The following is a 19,374-nucleotide window of genomic DNA, read 5'->3' as shown; positions in this document are numbered from 1 at the left end:
ATAGCATTTACATTGTACTAGGTATTATAAGTAATCTAGAAATGACTTTCTGGGTTATGAATGAGTTCCGTTCCTGAGTCCGTCTTTAAGTCAGATTTGACGTCGGAACAGGCATATCCAGTATTATTTAGCGTCAGTTAGTCAAACGATTTTCTTAGTATATAGTACATATTTTACCTTTCTATGCATATAAAACACTTAAGAAACATACGTATTTCAATAGTTTAACCACTGCGTGGCTTAGTAATAACTGTAGCTTTCATCGGGGCAGGGCCTTTCACATTCTCCATTAAAATTGTTCCGATCATTGACCGACTGTAGCCTAACGCTTTTCCAATGACCGATGGCGTTTCACCTCTTTCCGATCGCTTTATTACTTCCACCTTATTTTCGATCGTGATTATTTTCGTGAACAGAATGCTGCGGATTCAGAGCTGCACCGCCAGGTCCTAATGTCCACATTGTTAAATAAAGTCCAGGGTTCCGCTGGGTCCTAAAGACCACCACACTGATACATGTTAAATAAGGAGCATCTGCGAATTTTGGTATCCACAGGGGGTCCTGGAACCAATCCCCTGTGGATAAGGAGGGCCGACTGTATCTCTAAATGGAATGGGATCCTTCTGTTTTCAAGCTTATTGCTGTGTTTAAAAAAAAAGTTTTTGGTAATCTGAATTCCAAAGATTAAGAATCACACTGGCAACATTGGAATGAACTGTACTGGGTTGTGCAATTACTCATTGAAACCACTGGCTTTATCTTGATAATTGACATTCTTTTAAATGTTTAGTTATAGAAATCTTGTTTTGTATTTGCAGGTACAATTTCAGTTGTGTATTTAATTATTTTGGTAACACTGAAGGCAGCACAACAGGGATTTCACTTAGAATTCCATTGGTTTGAATCTGCAAACAATTTTGTAGCAGGTAATGTTTTTCAGTAATCTGGTATTTCATGTTTTATTACAGTATGCTTATAGAAGAGCATTGACTTGTTCAGTTAGTTCAAATCAGAAGAAAATGTATTTTTTTCAGAAAATACTATATAATTTCCTCCTAATGATAAGAGAAACACGTTTTTAAAGTCTTTTTTTAATATATCCTTTCATGTGTTTCTGGCCCTGATGTAGGGTCATGACCTGAAACATCAATGATTCCTCCACCCCCTCACTGAGCTTGTCCAGCAGATTTCTCTTTTGCTCCAAATTCCAGTATCAGTGGTATTTTGTGTGTCTAGGTAGGATGAATGCACACGATCTTTCCAAGGTTGGGGAATCGAGAAGCAGAAGGCATAGGTTTAAGGTGAAGGGGAGAGATCTAACAGGAGAGGCAATTTTTTAACACACAAGGTCATCCACATATGGAGTGAGCTGCCTGAGGAAAAAGAGGTGGCTATATTAATCAACACACACAAAATGCTGGTGGAACGCAGCAGGCCAGGCAGCATCTTTAGGGAGCAGTGCTTCTCCCTATAGATGCTGCCTGGCCTGCTGCATTCCACCAGCGTTTTGTGTGCGTTGCTTGAATTTCCAGCATCTGCAGATTTCCTCGTGTGTGGCTATATTAATAATTTTAAAAGGCATTTGGACAGGTACGGTATATGGATAGGAAAAAAGGGATATGGCCAAATGTGGGAAGTGGGACCACCAGCTGGGATGGTTGATGTAGACCAGTTAAGGACAAAGGGCCTGATTCTGTGCTTTATGACTCTGACTTAAAAAATATTCTTCAGTCTTTTGCCCTATTGACTGAATTGTCACATTGAACGGTGAGTCATATCAGTGTAGTGCCAATGATCAGGGCTCATTTCTCACTGACGTCTGTAAGAAGTTGCTACATTCTCCCTGTGAGCATGTGCGTTTCCTCCAGGTGTTCCAGTTTCCTTCCACATCCTAAAGACTTGCGGGTCAGTAATGATTTATAAGTTGTGGGGATGCTATGTTGGTGTCAGAAACATGGCGACATCTGTGGGCTGACCCCAGGGTGCACTGTTTGACGTGCATAACCGGTCTCATGAGAAGCTATAACATGTGACTTACTAAATCACATCTCCATAAATGGGAAGTTACAAATATTACTCAATAAGTAGCATTATAGATTGCTGTGTAAGTAAGACCATTTATGTAACATGATGCAAGACAGGGATGGCAATGTGTTGACCTGCATTTGAAAGGCCAAATGACCTAACCTTCCTTCACCAAAGTTCACCAATGGTCAGCAAAGTTCAGATGACCCATGCCTGCCTGTTCTGTGTTGTCCCCAGAATACCTAATGATGGATGCCACCTTTTTCAGGCATCGCTACTGAAGATGTCTTGAATACTATGGAGGCTAGTGCCCATGACTGAGTTCACAATCCTTTGCAGTTTACTTCGATCCTGTGCAGTAGCGCCCGCGCCCCCCCAATGCCAGATAACCAACTAGTGGAGTGGTGTCGCAGCAACAACCTGGCACTCAACGTCAGTAAGGCAAAAGAGCTGATTGTGGACCTCAAGAAGGGTAAGATGAAGGAACACATACCAATCCTCATAGAGGGATCAAGTGGAGAGAGTGAGCAGCTTCAAGTTCCTAGTTGTCAAAATCTCTGAGGACCTAACCTGGTCGCAACATATCATTGTGGTTATAAAGAAGGCAACTATACTTCATTAGGAGTTTGAAGAGATTTGGTATGCCAACAAATACACTTAAAAACTCTATTGATGTACCGTGGGGAGCATTCTAACAGGCTGCATCAGTCCAGTATGGGGGGGGCTACTGCACAGGACCAAAAGAAGCAAGAGTGTTTTAACTTTATTCGGCTCCATCTTGGGTACTAGCCTACAAAGTACCCGGGACGTCTTAAAGAAGAGGTATCTCAGAAAGGCAGCGTCCATTATTAAGGACCTCCAGCTGCACTTTTGACTGGCATGCTCTTTTCTCACTGTTACCATCAGGTAGGAGGTACAGAAGCCTGAAAGCACACACTCAGCAATTCAGTGAACCCTTGGACACTAACTCACTTTTAAAATATATATTATTTCTATTTTTTGTTCTATATTATGTATTGCTTTGAAATGCTGCTGCTAAGTTAACAAATTTTATGACACATGCCGGTGATAATAAAATTGATTTTGATGGTGCAATCAGTTAAAATCCTCTCCACAGTACATCTGTAGCAGTTTGAGAGTATATTTGGTGACATACCAATTCTCCTCAAACTCCTAATGAAATGTTATCCCTTTTTTGTAGCTGCATCATGTTGGGTCCAGGATAGATCCTCAGATATTAACACCCAGGAACTTGAAATTACTCACCCTTTGTACTCCTGGTCCCTTGATGAGGACTGCTGTGTGCTCCCCCATTTTGCCCTTGCTGAAGTCCACAATCAATTCTTTGGTTTTCCTGACGTTGAGTGCAAGGTTGTTGCTGTGACACCACTCCACTAACGGATGAATCTCACTCCAGTATGTCCTCTCGTCACCATCTGAAATGCTGCCAACAATAGTTGCAACATCAGCAAATTTAGATGCCATCTGAGCTGTGCCTGGGCACACAATCATGGGTGTAGAGAGAATAAAGCAGCACGCACCCCTGAGGTGCACCAGTGGTAATTGTCAGTAAAATGGCGGTGTTATTTCCAGTCAGCGTAGATTGTGGTCTTCCTGTTAGGAAGTTGAGGATTCATTTGCAGAAGGAGATTTTCATTCAGAACTGTAGGAATGAATGGAGAGCTGTAGTCAATAAAGAGCATCCTGACATAGGTATTTGTACTGTTTAAGGTAATCCAAGGCTATGTGAAGAGCCAATGAGATCACATCCACCGTACACCTATTGTAGTGACAGGCAAATTGCAGTGGGTCCAGGTTTTTTTAAAAATTTTTATTTAATTGCATTTTTAAGTGATTACAAGTGTGGAAAAAAAAAAGTATATATCCCTTCCCCCCTCCCCTTAACCCCTCCCCCCTAACTTCCCTATATAAAAAAAGAAAAATTAAGAAAGAAAAAAAAGAAAGAAAGAGTTGCCTGGTTGTTGGAAGGTCTCCACATGCTCCATGGAGTTCTTAATAACTTTAGTATTTATATTTATTTCTTTCCCCAAGTAACCAATTATTTCATCTTCAGAGCACCTATATATTTAATCCTGTCTTTTGTAAATAAGGGCACCAAATTTTCAAAAATGTTTCATATTTATCTCTTAAATTATAAGTAATTTTTTCTAATGGAATACAGCCATAGATTTCTTTTTTCCAACAATCTATACTTAAATATGTATCTGATTTCCAAGTAATTGCAATAGCCTTTTTGGCTACAGCCAGTGCAGTTTTTATGAATTCTTTCTGATATTTATTTAGTTTGAGTTTCGGTTTTGTCCCTTCAATATCACCTAGTAAAAGTAATATTGGATTATGAGGAAGTTGTATTCCCGTAATTTGTTCCAATAAAAGTCTTAAATTTGTCCAAAAAGGTTGAATTTTAGAACAAGACCATGTAGAATGTAAAAATGTACCAGTTTCTTGGTTACATCGGAAACACTGATCAGATAAACTTGGATTTAATTTATTTATTTTTTGTGGTGTAATATATAATTGATGTAAAAAGTTATATTGCACTAATCTTAACCGAACATTTATTGTATTTTTCATACTATCAAGACATAGTCTTGACCAATTTGTTTCTTCAATTTTAATATTCAAATCACTTTCCCATTTTTGTCTTGACTTATGGACTCCTTGTTTAATTGCCTGTTTTTGAATCAAATTATACATACAAAATATAAATTTTTTAATATTTCCTTTTTGAATTAAAATTTCTATTTCTTTAGATTTCGGCAATAACATTGTTTGACCTAGTTTTTCTCTTATGTAAGCCCTTAGTTGAAAGTAACAAAATAAAGTGTTATTTGATACTTTATATTTATTCTTTAATTGATCGAATGACATTAATATACCTCCTTCAAAACAATCTCCTATGTATTTAATCCCTTTTTGAAACCAATTATATAAAAGTTGATTGTCCATTGTAAAAGGAATAAGTCTATTTTGAATTAAAGATCTCTTTGCTAATAAAGATTTTTTTGTCTCATCATCAACATTTATCTTATTCCATAAATCAATCAAATGTTTTAATATAGGAGATTCTTTCTTTTCCCGTATCCATTTAGATAGATAGATAGATACTTTATTCATCCCCATGGGGAAATTCAACTTTTTTCCAATGTCTCATACACTTGTTGTAGCAAAACTAATTACATACAATACTTAACTTAGTAAAAAATATGATATGCATCTAAATCACTATCTCAAAAAGCATTAATAATAGCTTTTAAAAAGTTCTTAAGTCCTGGCGGTTGAATTGTAAACCCTAATGGCATTGGGGAGTATTGACCTCTTCATCCTGTCTGAGGAGCATTGCATCGATAGTAACCTGTCGCTGAAACTGCTTCTCTGTCTCTGGATGGTGCTATGTAGAGGATGTTCAGAGTTTTCCATAATTGACCGTAGCCTACTCAGCGCCCTTCGCTCAGCTACCGATGTTAAACTCTCCAGTACTTTGCCCACGACAGAGCCCGCCTTCCTTACCAGCTTATTAAGACGTGAGGCGTCCCTCTTCTTAATGCTTCCTCCCCAACACGCCACCACAAAGAAGAGGGCGCTCTCCACAACTGACCTATAGAACATCTTCAGCATCTCACTACAGACATTGAATGACGCCAACCTTCTAAGGAAGTACAGTCGACTCTGTGCCTTCCTGCACAAGGCATCTGTGTTGGCAGTCCAGTCTAGCTTCTCGTCTAATTGTACTCCCAGATACTTGTAGGTCTTAACCTGCTCCACACATTCTCCATTAATGATCACTGGCTCCATATGTGGCCTAGATCTCCTAAAGTCCACCACCATCTCCTTGGTCTTGGTGATATTGAGACGCAGGTAGTTTGAGTTGCACCATATCACAAAGTCCTGTATCAGTTTCCTATACTCCTCCTCCTGTCCATTCCTGACACACCCCACTATGGCCGTGTATTCCCATTTATATATAAAATCTTCTGGTACGTTTTCTCCTATTTTATCTAGTTCTATTCTAATCCATGCCGGTTTATCTTTCTCAAAAAAAGATGCAATAAATCTAAGTTGATTTGCTTTATAATAATTCTTGAAATTTGGAAGTTGTAACCCTCCTAGATCAAATTTCCATGTCAATTTTTCCAACGATATTCTTGACATCTTACCTTTCCAGAGAAACTTCCTCACATATTTGTTTATCTCTTGAAAAAACTTCTGGGGTAATTGTATTGGTAATGATTGAAATAAATATTGTAGTCTAGGGAATATATTCATTTTTATAGTATTTACTCTACCTACTAATGTTATTGGTAATGCCATCCATTTATCAAGATCTTCCTGAATTTTTTTCAAAAGTGGTGAATAATTTAATTTGTATAAGTTTTTTATGTCATTGTCAACTCTTATACCTAAATATTTTATACCATTTGCCGGCCATCTAAATTGAGTTATTAATCGACATTGACTATAGTCTCCATTAGTAAGAGGTAAAATTTCACTTTTATCCCAATTTACTTTATAACCTGATATTTTCCCATATTCTTCTAATCTATAAGATAATTTACATAATGAATGTAATGGATCTGTTAAATAAAGTAGAACATCATCAGCAAATAAATTAATCTTGTATTCTTCCTGATTAACTCTGAAACCCTTAATATCTGGGTCCATTCTAATTAATTCAGCTAATGGCTCTATTGCCAACACAAACAAAGCAGGTGATAATGGACAACCTTGCCTAGTTGATCTTGTTAACTGAAATGGTGTCGAAATTTGACCATTTGTCACTACTTTAGCTTTGGGATTAGTATTTAAGGTTTTAATCCATATTATAAATGATGTTCCTAATCCATATTTTTCCAATACCTTAAATAAAAACCATTCCAATCCAGGTTTTTACTGGGACAGGAGTTAATTCTAGCCATAACCAATCTCTAAAAGCACTTCATCACTGTAGATGTGAGTGCTACTGGACAATAGTCGTTAAGGCAGCTTACCCTACACTCTTGGGTACTGGTGTAATTGTCCTTTTGAAGCAGATGGGAACTTCTGACTGTAGCAGTGAGAGACTGTCTTTAAACACTTCCGCCAGCTGGTTGGCACAGGCTTTCAGGGCTCTATCGGGTACTCCATCGGGTCCTGTTGTCTTGCGAGGGTTTACCGTCTTGAAAGACAGCCCTATGTTGGCCTCCAAGGCTCACCTTGTGCTGTCAGGATCCTCATAGCTGCAGTTTTATTCTCCCTTTCAAAGCGTGCATAGGAGGCAATGAGCTCATCTGGAAGTGAAGCATCACTGCCATTCATGATGTTGGGTTTTGCTTTGTAAGAAGTAATGTCTGTAAACCCTGCCAGGGTTGGCGTGCATCTGATTCTGCCTCTAACCTTGTTCGGAATTGTTCCTTTGTTCTTGAGTTAACACTCTGCAAGTTGTACCTGGTTTTCTTGTACATACCTGGGTTGCCCGACTTAAACGTTATAGATCTAGCCCTCAGCAGACTATGAACCTCTTGGTTCATCCACTGCTTTTGATTTGGGTGCGTACAGTATGTTCTCGTAGGCACACACTCACTCACTTGGGATTTGGGGCAAAATATTTGGTACTGAAATGAGGGTGTGCAAGTGGATTAGTCTACCACAGGGTGCTGTGGAGGCGAAGTTGATTTATTAGAGATACAGTGCAGAGTAGGCCCTTCAAGCCACATCGTCCAGCAACCCCCAACAACCCTGGTTCAACCCTAGCCTATTCACGGGGTAATTCACAATGACTAATGAACCTACTACCTGGTAAGTGCTTGGACTGTGGGATGGAACAGGAACACCCGGTGAAAACCCATGCATCCTGCGGGGAAGATGTACAGAGACTCCTTACAGAGGATGCCAGGGTTAAACTCCGATGCCCTGAGCTGCAATGGTGGTGTTCTACTGTTGCACCCTCATGTATTCCAGAAGGGAGATTTCTAAATGCACAGGCATTCAAGAGTATGGCAAGAGACCAGAAATATGGTATTCAGACAGCATCAGTTGCGATCATATCGTATGCCAGAGCAGGCTGAGTGGCTTAATTTTATATATTTTTAAGTATTTCAAAAAAAATCCCACCATCTTTGATTTGCAAATTGTAAATCAAGCGAGCAGGAATCCTGACCCAATGCAAGGTCTGATTTAGTATTTTTTTTCCGGCACTTCTGTACTCTGGCAGCAGACTTCTATATATTTCAGCAATGTGCCAGCAGCTCTGAAAGCGATGCCCAGCATGATGTGGCCCATTGCTTCTTATAATTTCAGCTTGTCTACAATTTGTGGGGGCTAATCTTGATAGTATAACTCAGCATTATTATTGTATTATTTGTAATTTCTAATCTGTAATTACAAGGGTGTTCATTTACAACTGAAATGAGGATTTTTAGTAAGGGCGGTGAATCTGGAATTCATTGCCACAGACGGCTGTGGAGGCCAAGTCATGGTGTGTATTTAAAGCTGAAGTTGATGGGCTTTGATTAGTAAGGGTGTCAGAAGTCACGAGGTGAAGGCAAGAGATGGGTTGAGAGGATTTGTAAATCAGCCATGAAGAAATGGCAGGAATGAAATGGCCCAATTGTGCTCCAATATCTTACGGTCATGTGGCATAATAGAGTTATGGTGAAGACTAATTTAGTTTCTTGGAGTCTGTTCAGTATTAACAATGAAACCTGCCCTATTTGTAGGAACAGATGGAATACTGTATGTGGTGCATATAAGATAACCACCAGGACCATGATATACTTATGCCCTTTGTTGAAAGAGCTATCCATTTAATCTCACTCCACAAATAGAAACTTTGCACTTAAGATGATTTTAAATGCATCATCAAAATTCACATTCTTTTCCTCTTTTGGAAACTTTTCTTTACCCACACCTGTTTCAGCACCGCCTGGAGGGGAAGCTTGATATTTCAGGTCATCTATGCATGTTTATATTTTTAAAAAAAGGCAAATTTGTCATGGTGCATAAGGTTATTGTGCTTGTCACATTCTTGTCTCTTTTGTTCTTTGTCCATGGAATCAATTATTAGTTTCCCTTTTGACAAACCTTCCTTTCCTTTGTTTCAGCAGTTGATCCAGTGAAGTGGTGTGGGGTGATGCAATGTAAAGTCCCCTATTTCAGATGAGGCTTAAACCCATGTCATGTCTGCTTTCTCGGGTTGAGGTGAAGAATCCCATGACAATATTTCTAACTAGCGCCATGTGTCCCAGTGAATATTTATTCCTCAGATACATAATTAAAATAGATAAATATCATGTTGTTAATGGTACTTTCTGTGTACCCTGCACCTACTCTTCAGACGTACTTCATTGATTTTTAAAACACTTTACACCCTTAAAGGAATGATACGGATGCTATTTATTGGTGGTCAATAAACTGAGGCTTTGTGTTTTTCAGAATTTCGATTATCTTTTCCACATTTGACTGGAGTTCTTGCACTTGCTTTCTTCATTCATAACTGTGCCATCACCCTTTTAAAGAACAACAGATACCAAGAAAATAATGTAAGTTATAGAAACGGGCAAAAATTCAACCACAGATCTGATGCACATTATTCATTGTAACATTTGAATTGTCTATTTAACCACACAGATTCCATTCCGATATGGAGAAAAGCAGGTTGCTTTTGCATCGTCCATGACCAAAGAGAAATAGTAAAACCTTGAAGTGTTTGTTTCAGTCATCTCCATTTGGCTCATGGAAAGGAATAGATGACCAAGTTTTTCAGTTTTTCCATTTCGCCTTTCCACTGCAGTTTTTACAAAAGCTCGCCACTTTAACACGGGGCCCATAGTTAACATTTCAAAGAAAATTTTAACAATTTCACCAAGTTTTTTAATTTTTAATTTTGATCCTTGCAGAAAACGAAAAGATGCGCTGGCACAATTTACAGTGAATGGTTTACTTTCAAAGCCTTCAAATAGTTGCACTGTGTAGAATGATAAAAATAGTCACAATTATTGTTCTGGTGGGAGCTAGCATGGACCCAATGACTCTTCTTATCAAAGTTGCTTGAACTTTTTTCGTAGCCCTTCTTCATGCTGTTTTTGAGATTTCCACCTTAGGGTTGATTAGCTTGTGATAGTATAATGTAGGCATAATTGTGTGTTTGTTTTTATAGGGATGAGTTTTTAACAAAAGATAATGGTACAATGTTGCATAATTAGCTCTACCAGGCTTTTAACATACATTTTGCTTATCTTTGTTGCAATGGAATTGTAGTCTATGGTCTGCAGAGTATGGTTGCTAAAGACACTTCTGTTGCATGAATGTGAAGTCCATGCTCATATATTTTAATAAAAGAATATTAAGTTAAATCTTTTTTTATTAGTACCTGTTTACTCTGTCTTTTCTTCCCTTTTCCTTCTATAGGTTTCCATTCTTGTCAATCTCCATGCACTTTTTCTTAATATTGGACCTTCTGTGACCTGCATAGTACTCATTGTGCTTAGACATATTTATGTTACGCCAATTATTGTACAGGAAGAGAATGGCACGGTTGTGGAATCTTGCAATAGCTTAGTGGGACCATACTTTAACATCTGAGCAGCCACGTGGAATTTTACGTGGCTATATATGTTTGATACTTCATGGGGCTACTTATAAGTAAAATACTATTGGGTAGATACTTTTTCAAAGAATCAGTGTATAAGCCAAAAATATTGGAGATGTTTATTGGTGTTTTTTTTTATAAAGTCAACCCATTTGAAACTGAAAATCCAATAATACCATTAGGGAATTTGATCAACATTTAGAAATTTTAATGTGACTCTTGCATGAAATTATCTTCTAAAATGGTAAGCTGGCTTTGCTCATACTTCAAGGGCAATTCTAAGGGATGTAGAGTGATGAAGTTGATTTTGAGGTTGTTCTAATAGAACAAATGGAACAGTGCCCATTTGTATTTGCAAGTTTGCTTTGATTTTCTTGAAAATGGCTGGATGATTTATTTTCTTGGCAAATATAAGGCTGGTTTATAATTTATTTTCTCTTTAGATTCGAGATCTTTCCATTGCCTATCTGCTTGTGGGATTGACCTACTTGTATGTTGCAGTTATGACATTTGCTGCATTTCCCTCACCAGAATTATCCAAAGACTGTATTGAGCCGGTATGTAATTTAACTGCTGTTGTTGAATTTGTGTTTGTATAAAAGATGTTCTTTTATAGCTGTCAAATGATGCATAGTCATTAATTAGCAGATTGAGAATTGAAGTTTTGAAATTGAAGTCTTTACTTGAATTTGCCAGTGTGAAATGGGAAAGTAACTTGACAAGACCCAACAGGTTAACTCTCCTGAACAATTTTTTGCCTATTATCAGATCAGGTCAGGCATTTTAGTTGGAAGAAGAAGCTATTATTGTCTATGCTAAAGCCTTGAGAAAGGCTGAAGTGGAGTGACTAATGCTTGGTAGAATGTTTGTGACTAGACTGGTTTCACTTCAGTTAGTGGTAGAAATTTGAAATTGTAGAGATCCATAATGCAACAGCAAAGTTTGAGCAATACACAAAATGCTGGATGAATTCATTGGGTCAAGCAGCATTTATGCAGGATATTGGATAGATATTTCGGGTTGAGACCCTTTATCAGGACTGGAAAGAAAGAAGATGGCAGTATGAAAGGTGAAGGAACTGGGTGGAGCAAGAACTAGCAGGAGATGGGTGGATCAGGTGAGGGAGAGGAATGATTTGCAAATGAGGGAAGGGGATGGGAATGCTATAAGAAGCTGGGAGCTGATAGGTGGAGGTGACAAAGGGCTGTAGAAAATGGAATCTGATAGAAGAGTGGAGCATGACATAGCAGATATAGGGTTTTGGGAGGAATTGGAGGGAAAAATATATGGGTGAAGGGAAGATCAAGAGGGCAAAGGAGAAAGGGTAATAACCATTGGGATAAGGGACTGAAAGGGGAGAAACAGAGGGAGTGATTACCTAAAGTTGGAGAAATTGATGTTCATGTTGCTGAGTTGGTGACTACAAAGTTCAAATGTGAGGTGCTTCTAATCTGCATCTAGTTTTGTGCAGAGGGGCCATGGACAGACTTGTCAGTGGGGTAATGGGAAGTGGAATTAAATTGTGGCAGTGTATCAGTTTCTGTTACAGTGGATAGAGCAAAGGTACTTGATGGTAGCCACAATTTATTGTTTCTCAATTTGTGTTTCTTGACATAATGTGGCTTTACTTTACAGGAAATTGTTACTCTACCTGTTTCCTAGGAACATAACCCACCCCACCTAGTAATGTGGAATTGCCTATATTGTTTCCAACCTCAAAAACTCATGTAGAAATACAGAACTATTGATTTTGCTTCTTTTCTGACTTCTACATTTGAATGTTAGCTTTTGAGGTTAGAGATAATATGCATGACCTCTCCCTTTCTGGGTGGTGGTAGGATTAGTGGAGTTCTGTTCCTAGAAAACATGAAGTTCTATTTCATCTGATTTTAATGCCTTTAATTATTTGCCATGACTTCAGTGTGCCTTTTCCTCGGGTATTTAAATCTAAGCTTTTTTTTTTGACTGTCTAACATTTAAGAGAATTATTCCTAAGGCCTCTGGTGGTGGTAGCAAACTATAATGAATATGAGGATAATCTGTGGGGATCTGATGCCTGCATGAGTCTGGAGTCCTTTGATTATGGAGAATCATCAGTCTGGCCCTCTGTATCTGGGATGAGATGGTTCGGATGGGTTTCAGGATGATCCAGTCCACTGTTTTAATAGAATTCTGCTGTTTAGTATGAAGTATGGATTTTCAGTTGATATTTAGTCTCACTGCGTCTTCTTGGCTTCCTGTTAGCATCGTGGCCTGTTTCTGAATCCTTTTTCTTAATCTTTTCCAGAACTTCTTGGACAATCTGCCAAGCAATGATATCACAGCCTTCATTTCCCGAGTTTTCCTGCTGTTTCAGATGACCACTGTTTATCCATTGTTGGGCTATCTGACAAGAGTACAGTTACTGGGACAGTTGTTTGGTAAAGCGTATCCCAGGTTTGAATCTATTTAGTACTTTTTTAAAACCAGATGTAAGATCGTAGGACATAGGAGCAGAATTAGGCCATTCGGCCTATTGAGTCTGTTCCACCATTCCATCATCGCTGATCCTGGACCCTGCTCAACCCCATACATACATCTGCCTTCTCACCATATCCTTTATGCCCTGACCAATCAGGAAGCAATCAACTTCCACCTTAAATATACCAACAGACTTGGCCTCCACTGCAGTCTGTAGCAGAGCATTCCGCAGATTTACTGCTCTCTAGCTAAATAAATTCCATCTTACCTCTGTCTGAAGGGTCACCCCTGAATTTTGAGGCTGTGCCCTTTAGTTCTGGATATTCCCACCATAGGCAACAACCTCTCCACATCCACCCTATTTGACCATTGAACATTCATTAGGTATATTTGAATAAAGAAAGGGGAGGAAATAAATAAACACTGATAGTGTTTGTGGATTATTGTGGATGAAAAGCATGTGTTTTGCAACTGCTGAAGAATGAATTTAAAAGAGACGAGATGAATACTTTTTGTTGTGCGTGGCATTATTAAGTCCATTAGTTCAAGGTGAAGAGTGTTGTCAGATAGTTTTTTTTTCCCCCTCAGCCGGATATGTGGGGTTGTCCCGGAGAGATTCACTAGGTGGTGCTATTCGAGTACGTTCGGAATGTCTAACCCGTCCCATTATCAGTTGGTCCATCTAACCTTTTAACTTTTTTTTACTATATTGTTTCCAGTTATTTTATTAAATGTTTCTCTTTCCAGCTTTGTTCACGTGTTTGTTCTAAATGTCGTGGTTCTTTGTAGTGGAGTCTTGGTGGCAAGGTTTTATCCCAATATAGGCAGCATTATCAGGTAATGGACATTTGCTTTGATTTAAATTGTATTTTAGCAATATTCTCTCACTTAGAAGTCCAGTAGAATGCCATTTCAAGCTTTGGTTTAATTGTATTTGTTAGACGTTTTAAGTTGGAGGAAATAAGTTTTGTTTTATGTTGAGTACTTTCTGATGGGCTTCCTTGTCATCACAACTAAATATTTACATTTTTGACACATTATATAAAGCTTCAATGCTGTTAGTTTTCCGTCTCCATACTTATTTTGTGCCATCTTGAATATCATTCATAACAATTGAAATATAAACAGAGGAGATCTCAACTATCAAAATTCGAGGGAAAATCTAATTCTATACATATTCATCTGTACTGTAGTTAATGATTCGAAGACCTATTATGGTTGCATATAGCATGTACAATTTTTAATCAGTTTCATTGTATTATCAGGTGTTTTTAGTTATCAATCTAACGTTTTACAATTGCACCAATTTATAAAAGGGGTCAGAAAGTTTGGCATTGATAACTTAAAAAGACTTTATGCAGTCACGAGAAAATCTGCAGATGTTGGAAATTGAAGCAAAACATACCAAATGCTGGAGGAACGCAGCAGGCCAGGCAGCATCTATGGAAAAGAGTAAACAGTTGACGTTTTGGGCCGAGACCCTTCAGCAGGACTGGGGGGAGGGGGAAGATGAGAAATCAGAGCAAGAAGGTGGAGGGAGGGGAAGTAGTACAAGGTGATGGATGAAACTGCGAGAGGGCGAGGGGTGAAGTAGTGATCTGGGAAGTTGATTGGTGAAAGAGAGAAAGAGCTGGAGAAGGGGGAATCTGACAGGAGAGGACAGAAGATCATGGTAGAAAGGGAAGGGGGAGGAGCACCAGAGGGAGGTGATGGGCAGGTAAGGAGATAAAGTGAGAGAGGGAATGGTGAAGTGGGGGCAATTATTGGAAGTTTGAGAAATCGATGTTTATCCCTTGAGATTGGAGGCTATTTAGGTGGAATATAAGGTGTTGCTCCTCCAACCCAAGTGTAGTCTCATTGCAGTCATGGAGGCCATGGACTGACATCAGAATGAGAATGGGAAGTAGTAATCTGGTGGGGGATGAGGTATCGGACAGGTCCATTACAGGCGGCGAAGGGAGAATCCAGGAGTTGTGAAAGAGATTGGGATGGGGACACCGGGTACTTAAGGTGGAAAGCATGGTGCATAGAACGTGGCAGGGGAAGCAGTCATTTTAATGTGAGTACCTGGGATCCTCAGTCTCAATCGAGAAGCTTTATGCAATTGTTTGTCAAAATATGAGAAGTAAATATTTAGTTGTTTTGTCTTGGAGCATGCTGAAGGAAAGTTGCACCCTGTAAAGCGTAAGTGTACGTTTAGAAAAAAGAAATATTATCCACTGGAAAGAAATTAATTAACTACTTGCATCCCCAGAAGTACAAAATATAATATCTTTGTGATTCATTCTGTACTCTTTAATGCAGGTATTCAGGAGCAACGTGCGGCCTTGCCTTTGTATTTGTTTATCCATCTCTTGTTCATATGATATCACTACATCGCAAAGGACAGCTGAGTTGGCTATCGATGATTTTCCACAGTTTCCTGATAGTACTTGGTGTGGCTAATCTGATTGCACAGTTCTTGATATAATACTAGCCAAACAAAATACTCAATTTTAAGGTGCCTCATTAATTGAATTATTGCTGATCTTAGTGAAGAATTGAAAACTTTATATACTTTTCTTGATTATGCTGACAGATGGACAATTGATTTGATCATTATTTGTAACCAGAGACATATTTCCCATTTTTATAACCCATCCAAAAGTTGACCAGTTGCAATTACTTTGCCTGGATGTTGTGATATGTCTTTATTGGATTAGCAGCATAGTCCCAATCAGTAAATTAACTTGTATTATGTCCTTAATCCTGTCAAAACAACAAAATATTTTTAGCCAAATGATCTAAATAGAACACAATGCAAAGTTATCACTTCAACAGCACTTGGTGTTGGTTTATTTTAAAAGCTTATTTTGCCCTTCCACAATGCAATATATTTGGGTGGTCAACAAATGCCAAAATGTTTTTCCAATATTCCATTGGACTAGAACAGTCATTTGTCACTGCGTGTGGCACTTAGGTATATTTTGAAAAATTATGAAACGATGCACTTGATGGAATGGATTGCATATATTCGGACTGTTGGTGTAAATTAGTATGATTGGAGTACGAGGGTGATTCGATTCTAGTCACTGTCTTGATTTTACTGATACCCAAAGCAATATGCAATTAAAAAAAAAAAAAATGCGGTATCATTTTCTACTTGTGGGTTAGTGTTAGTGGAGACCCTCTACGCCAGGGATTCCCAGCCTGGGGTCCATGGACTCCCCTGTTACTGGTAAAGCTCCATGTTATAAAAAAAGGTTGGAAACCCCTGCTGTATGTTCTCGTTTTTCCTATACCAGATTTTTCCCACTTTTATTGGCTAAATGAGTTAACAGGACTAATGTAAATGCAAACATCTACTTTCAAATTCTATACTGAATTGTTTCAATTATTCGAATAATCCTTCAGCATAATGTATGAATTTGTAACCTGACAGAAATAAATCTTAACATCTTGTAAATCAGCTTCCTCAACTTCTGATGCCAAACAAAGAATAAAAGTCTAAGATATTAAGAGGCAATAGTCAGAAAAACTAAATAAGCCAATTCTTAAACTTACTGATGCTTTTGTACTTGACTCTTAATGATATGACTGGTATCAAAGCTGAATTTTGTTGTTTTATTGATATTGTTTTCAAACTGGCAAGGTGAAGCAAGCTAAAATACAAAGCTTGCAGTAATTCAAGCATTTGGTTATGATACAGAATCGATATTGTCTTTTCAAAGAAATGGTAATTGCTTTGTAATGGGGCATCAGTACAATTCTGGGACAGGTTTGTGGACAAAACATTGTGGATGTCACTGAATCAGAATTTATAGCTGCTGTACTCTAGGTATGTGCTCACTACTTGCTATCCTGCTTAAACATGGGGAGTATTTCTTTAACAATAGTTCTGTTGCACAAGAGTTAATAGGTTCTAGCAGCAATCTGTAATGTACAGATAAAACAAACCCATATGCAATTTATTTGAACAGAATATCATTTTGAATATGTGGGTTAGGGTAAGTGTTAATGTCCTCATTTTTCTTTCTCTGCCACAAAAATTCTTCCCACTTTATCTGGCTGAAAATATTGGTTTAACTCCTTAGTGGCAGGCCCAGGAACAGCTCAATCACACTGACATGTGCCTGGAGAAAATACAAAGGGGGTGTTTCCAGATCAAGAAATCTTGCAGTGGTTTAATCACTTATTCCTAACTTTGAAAAGAGGATTCAAACAATGGAAAAACTGGAACAATATTATTACCGGAACAATTAATGTCATGCACTGGTAAACTGTTTTGTAATATCAGACGTTCTGATTGCAACTACTAAATATGTAAAAGAGAACAGTTAAGTACAAAGCTTTTTGTCATCAACTGTTTCTGTCACCTTCTGGTCCAGTGCACTTGAGTTTGTTGATTGTAAATCCATTACACTTAGTTATGTCAGTGAAATTAAATGCAGTGAGTCCGCTCAATAAAACTTTAACGTAATATTTTCCGAATGTTCATGGGAAAATAAAACATTTCAATACTTGATTACCTCAACAAAGAAATGAGTGGAATGTAGATTTCTTTCATTCTTTGAGAATATATAAAATAAACGTATAAAATTGGATACCTCGATACATCTCATCTTTAATCCATGAACGAACAACTAATGTCTTGCTTTTTTATATGATTAATTATGTTAACAATCAGCTGATACATCACCCCTTTAAATTATTACAAGTAATTGTTGTGCTAGATCAATAATAAATCAGACTTTGTCCTCCATCTTAAATGCTAATTCAGTGAAGGTCAATGTACATTTTAAATATGCTATTTTGCATTCTGACTAGATGCGTTATACATTGAGTCAATATTAAGTAATTAGCATCTCTAGCATTTGTCTTTTTTTTCTTTGCTGTGATGATTCAACTTTCATCGCTATATATTTAAATTTACTATTGAACTTAACTCTATCCAGATTGGTCTTTTACTGCCAGTGTTCTTTTTCCTCATTTAATCATTGCCTTACACCCTATCAGAAACTTTAAATTTACCTTTTTTCCTTACTCTACCATCATTTCTTCCCATCTCCTCCTTATTCTGTCTTTATTTTGTCATAAAATCTAACCCATACCTGTTTAAAGAATAACATCCTAAGCTGCTGGGTATTTCCAGTATTCTGTCTGCTCCATAGCAATTGCTTTTGTTTGAAATGTTTTATTACATTTTTATGCTAGTTATTTTCTATAGGTTCTAAAACTAATGAAGTTAAACCAGTGCATTCAATAAAAAAATTGCAATATGTCAGATATTTTATCCTATTCTACAGCAATCAAATTCAGTACTTGAAGATCTGGACATTTGTACACCATCTAAGACTTTTAGGGGACTATTTTTCTTGTGCTTGAGCAAGATCGTGCTTTGATTCTAGCTTTCAAGAACAAATACCTTATTAATTTTTCCATGATATGCTTGACTACGCAGTTTATTTCAGTACTGTTGTGCAGCAGACAGTATCAAGGAAATGTGATGAAAGCCTGCAAATCATTATTACAGTATTAGTGGAAAATTTTATAACCAAGTCCTGGTGAGCAGATCAAAGCTTGCTGAGCATTGATCAACACCCTGTACTCTATGAGCATGCATTATCTCTCAAAACAGTGCAAATTAATGACAAAAAATCCTGCCTTTTTAAAAATTGATACATAAGATTATATAGACTTATTTGGTGAAGAGCAGGAAATTTTCCTAGAAACAATGCCAAAATTCCATTCTTAAGTTTGGCATCACGAAAGATAACTGATAATTCATGACGTTTGAAGCATGTAGGACCTTAACTCTATGCAAGCCTCTGTACTGAGCGTGTGACTGTTTCTAAAATGTTACTTGCTTTGAAAGCTTTGATATATTTCGATATGGTGCTGTAAAATTTTCGTTACCACAAAAATAGGAATTACTGAATTGTTATCTCTAGTTTGCAGTGTGAAATTGACAGACACTTGCTCTTAACTGAAGAAAAAATGTTACTCCTTGCACCTTCTGTATGTCCTTCACAACATTTTCTGGATCTAGTTGTACTTAATTAACTATTAGAAAAATATATATGGGATTAATTGATAAATACTTTGGTTTGATTTTATAACTATGGAAAATTCAGACAGGTGGTACTTTAGAATATTTATTTAGAGAGAGATAAATGAAGGCAGTTGTGAATAAAAGCCTGGATGCTAATGTTCATTTGTGATTTTTTTTTTGAGGAAGTAAAATTTGAATAATTTACATTTATCTGTATTCATTTTGACCACTTAACTGGATTATTTTTGTTCTTGTTTACTTGGTATCAATA

General features: G+C 37.6%; 1 protein-coding gene across 2 annotated transcripts in view; it reads left to right on the top strand.

Annotated features, from left to right (window-relative positions):
• The window catches only part of slc38a9 (solute carrier family 38 member 9), a 47,687-nt gene extending 30,032 nt beyond the window's left edge, over positions 1-17,655 (top strand). For both annotated transcript variants that reach the window (XM_073064441.1, XM_073064442.1), the window contains exons 10-15: positions 819-926; positions 9,457-9,563; positions 11,056-11,169; positions 12,900-13,048; positions 13,820-13,909; positions 15,377-17,655. In XM_073064441.1, the coding sequence (XP_072920542.1) occupies positions 819-926; positions 9,457-9,563; positions 11,056-11,169; positions 12,900-13,048; positions 13,820-13,909; positions 15,377-15,542 (734 nt within the window). In that variant the 3' untranslated portion in view covers positions 15,543-17,655. The remainder of the gene's footprint in view (positions 1-818; positions 927-9,456; positions 9,564-11,055; positions 11,170-12,899; positions 13,049-13,819; positions 13,910-15,376) is intronic.
• Positions 17,656-19,374: the final 1,719 nt, after the last annotated feature.

Source organism: Hemitrygon akajei, chromosome 13 (genome assembly GCF_048418815.1).
Source record: "Hemitrygon akajei chromosome 13, sHemAka1.3, whole genome shotgun sequence".
Classification (NCBI taxonomy): domain Eukaryota; kingdom Metazoa; phylum Chordata; class Chondrichthyes; order Myliobatiformes; family Dasyatidae; genus Hemitrygon; species Hemitrygon akajei.
The sequence above is the reverse complement of the archived record's forward strand: the minus strand, read 5'-3'. Positions and strand labels throughout refer to the sequence as shown.